The 3,800-nt window shown below is 34.9% G+C and overlaps 1 protein-coding gene across 3 annotated transcripts in view; it reads right to left on the bottom strand.

The window, feature by feature from the left end:
• Positions 1-1,867: 1,867 nt before the first annotated feature.
• LOC108693113 overlaps positions 1,868-3,800 on the bottom strand; it is a 4,574-nt gene continuing 2,641 nt past the window's right edge. For 2 of the 3 annotated variants that reach the window (XM_018201819.1, XM_018201820.1), the window contains exons 4-6: positions 3,324-3,564; positions 2,893-3,103; positions 1,868-2,740 (exon numbers count right to left, since the gene is read on the bottom strand). In XM_018201819.1, the coding sequence (XP_018057308.1) occupies positions 2,393-2,740; positions 2,893-3,103; positions 3,324-3,564 (800 nt within the window). In that variant the 3' untranslated portion in view covers positions 1,868-2,392. The remainder of the gene's footprint in view (positions 2,741-2,892; positions 3,104-3,323; positions 3,565-3,800) is intronic. The other variant, XM_018201821.1, reaches the window with a different exon arrangement.

Raw genomic sequence — 3,800 nt, 5'->3', positions numbered from 1 at the left:
TATATAATATATATATGTGTATCGTCGATCTTAAGGAAGTCTATTAATTAAACAAATTTAATAGACGACAAGAAGAGCCGACTATAAATAAAAAATTATATTTTAAATTTTACTCATTCATTTTTTCGCATTTTTATATACAATTTTACTGTCATCAATCGTAATTTACATTTTACAATTTTACGATTGGTATTATTATATTTATCCTCTTAATATAATTATATATCGTATAATTTTTTTCAAAAGAATATTCGATAATTGTTTCATTAAGACCGGCGATATCATAGAATAATTATCAGAATTCATCTTTCGCGATATGTAGCTGTGCTTTTCGAAAAGATTTTGTCTGCTTTTGCACCTAAATGTTGTATACTTCGCATATAGCTGTAAACTAAATTAATATATTTGAATGCTTATTTATACTTGTAGCAACCGTTTCGCACTTTCGCGAAAAGTACTGGATCAAGGTCATCGTAACTTTTTCCCTAGGATGAAAACGTGAAAAATGAAAATTGTATGTATATGTGTACATTATTATTATTATACAGTACTTGAAAGCGTATCTTGCTTAATAAATCACGCGATAGATGATGCTCGAGCAGAAAATAAGAAAATAGAAGACAAGAATGCTTAAAGTATAAATGCAAGAAGATATAATAGGAAAATGCAGCCATATATGTATATACATATATAAAAATTTTCACTTTTCACATTTCCGTTTTATAAAAAAAGTTACATGCTCGATACGATAAGAATTTCTGGGTCCGCTTTTATTGCACTTACTATAACATCACTTTCTTTTTTCCGTCTTACGAAATTTATTTTTTTAAAGTGTAAATAAGAACGGACTTAATGAACATGCTTTTTACGAACGAAATGACGTGCGCAACGCGAATCGATCACGATTTTCTTAAATTGTGACATGATATAAGGAAAACAGACCTTAGGTCCCTGTGCTCTTCTTCGCTGCACTGTCTTAGACTTTCTATAATTCAAAATAAAATAAATGTATACACTCAGGCCTTGAAAAAAAGAAGAAACTTAAAAAAATATAGAAGCAAAATTCTGTAATTCCATTTATTTTTCGCTTTTCGTAATATTTTTTTAACAATCGATAATTTATCGTCATATAGAAACAGAAATATGTAAAAATCCAGAATTTTCTTTGACTATACGATAAATTTTTGAAAAGGGGAATTTGAATTTTGCTTTTGTATTTTTGAAATAAAAACGAAATTGTAAGTGCAGTTAGAAATGACGAGTTTTGTACATCACAGTACACTTGCGACTTATAATTACGAAGAACATCCAAACAGGATCTCACACCATGTATTATATATGTAGCTGTTCTTAAATATATAGAGTTATGACATAAACGATTATTTACATTTGTGTATACATTCTTTTTTCTCTCCCTTTCTCTCGCTCTCACTTCATGGAAAAAGAAATACAAAATCGTGTTATATTTCGCACGAAAACTTGTAGTTTAACATTTCCGTTATTACTCGTAAATTAAAACATACTTCTACGCGTGCTTCTATGTCGCATGAAGCACGCAATGTATATCGATATACGATTGTATATATGATATTCGATAACGAGTGTGTTTGGTGGAACGTTACATCTATTTGATAACAGAAACTCGCCAAACGCGCTACTATTATCACCTTATTTTAAGTAACGATCATGCATACGTTTTGCAAATTTGACACCCAGACTCAAATTTATGAGTTTATTTTCTTTCATATGCCTCTGTGTATGTGTGTGTGTGTGTGTATATATGTACAGCATCCATATATATATATATATATATATATATATATATACATACACATATATATGTATATATGTATGAGTAGATGTGTGTATGTGTAACAAGAGTTACCTTTGTATATCGTTCTATAAGATTATGAAGACAATTAAGTAATCGAACATAATTGAGTGAATTCTTGGAATTATACATATCAAAGAATCGCGTCCGAATGTGAGCGGTCGCCTCGCGGAAGTCCTAACTGGAAGAATAAATGAATGGACCAAGTATCCAGCAACGCGCTGCGTTGCAGCTAAACCTAAGTTAAATATATCACATAGCTTCATATAGTAAAGTATAAAAAGATTAGAATATAATACATTTTACTCGACCAAACGGAAATTCATTGGCGGAGCGCGGCTCTCGGTAATGCCCGCTAAAAAATATCGCCGCGTGAATCTTTTCTTTCCCCGAATCATCCCCGATGTGTTGTCGATGTGTCATCATCATTGCGCTCTTATCACAGACGTCAATGTTGCTTAAACCTAGAGAATTGATTTGTGCTGCCTTACGTAGCGGACATAAACATGTCAAAGGAAGAATTCTTAAACAAGTTCTAGATCTTACGCCGCGTTGGCGATTTCATCGCATGACCTTGTCATAAGAGGGTGGCGGCGCTTCGTCCGAAGATGCAAGTGGCGGCTGTGATGGCGGTGGTATCAGGATAGCGATGTGATAAGGTGGTGGAGGCGGCTGCCTCACCGTCGTCGTCGGCACTGTCGCCGTCGCTCTACTGACAATGCTGTCGCCGATGCTGGACGCGTTTGTCAGGGCAACGATATGATCCTCCTGTATACGAGCATTATGTTCTGACCGACTACTATGATGGTAATTTCTTTCATGAGTGTACTTGCAGAAGATCGAATATAAACAAGCGGACAATAGAAATATCAGTAGTCCGCAAAATACGAGTATCTCCAGGCCAGGCCCCTGTTAACATGAAAAAAAGAATTAATTAGAAAGTATAAAGCAAGAAGACAACAGAAAATTAAAAGGTCGCAAAAAAGTGGCAATTCTTTAGTGATGCAGAATTTTGAGATAAAATCTTGAAATAAGAATTCTTTCTAAGTACAGATACTTACCCGATAACCGAAATAGAATTTAGCAGCCGCTACAAAGACTGTTGCTAAAGCAAAGGTAGACCAAATCCCACAGCGCAGTCGGAAGCCGGCCAACTCAGCCTGCCGTAATTCAAAAACGCTTCCTGTCAATAGGCTTCTATTTCGTTCTGTACCATTCACGCCGGTCGTATTAGACAGAATTAGTTGATTGTTGCTAGCGTCGGTGACATTGCTGCAAACAATGCGTTAAGCCAAAAACGATTTAATACCGCCATAGTGCCATGTATCTTCGTACTAAACTCAAAGCTGCAAATCGAGGGCGAATCATTTATAAGTAATCTTTCTGCTGATAGATATGTATAAGTGAGTCACCCTGTATATAGGAAGAGCATGTTCCTCTCAGAATGTCTCCTTTGTCTTAGTGTAGACCTTTTTGTGTTTTCATTAATTACTTGGGGATGTTGTTCAGCTGAGCGAGTTGAACGGTGCTGAGCGATGACGAACCGTGATGATGGTTCTCGTTGTTATGGATTCGCGCAGACGTCGTCGAACGAGCGAAGCTCCGACAGGAGTTATTGACATTACTAGGTCCGGCTGGAGATGCGTTTCCGGCTGCGAGATTACCTGCAAGGCCCTGGAATTGATGCACAGCACTCACCATTTGCCTATGTTGGCCGCTGCGCCGACATTGACCTGCAAAAATAATTGATAAATAAAATGACAAAAAATAGAATAACGATAAGAAAAATAAAAAAATAGATATTGAAATTTTCCCTCGTATAATGTTGTCAATTCTTTCATTCATTTATCAGATTTACCTTTAATTAATTCTACAGAATTATCTGAAGAAATAATTTCTAAATTTTATTTTGAGTTTCATATAACAAAAATAAAGATATTCTATAAATTTTGAGTATAAAATATTGATA

The sequence above is a fragment of the Atta colombica genome, unplaced genomic scaffold (genome assembly GCF_001594045.1).
Source record: "Atta colombica isolate Treedump-2 unplaced genomic scaffold, Acol1.0 scaffold88, whole genome shotgun sequence".
Lineage (NCBI taxonomy): Eukaryota > Metazoa > Arthropoda > Insecta > Hymenoptera > Formicidae > Atta > Atta colombica.
Note: the sequence above shows the minus strand (reverse complement) of the source record. Positions and strands in the feature narration are given on the sequence as shown.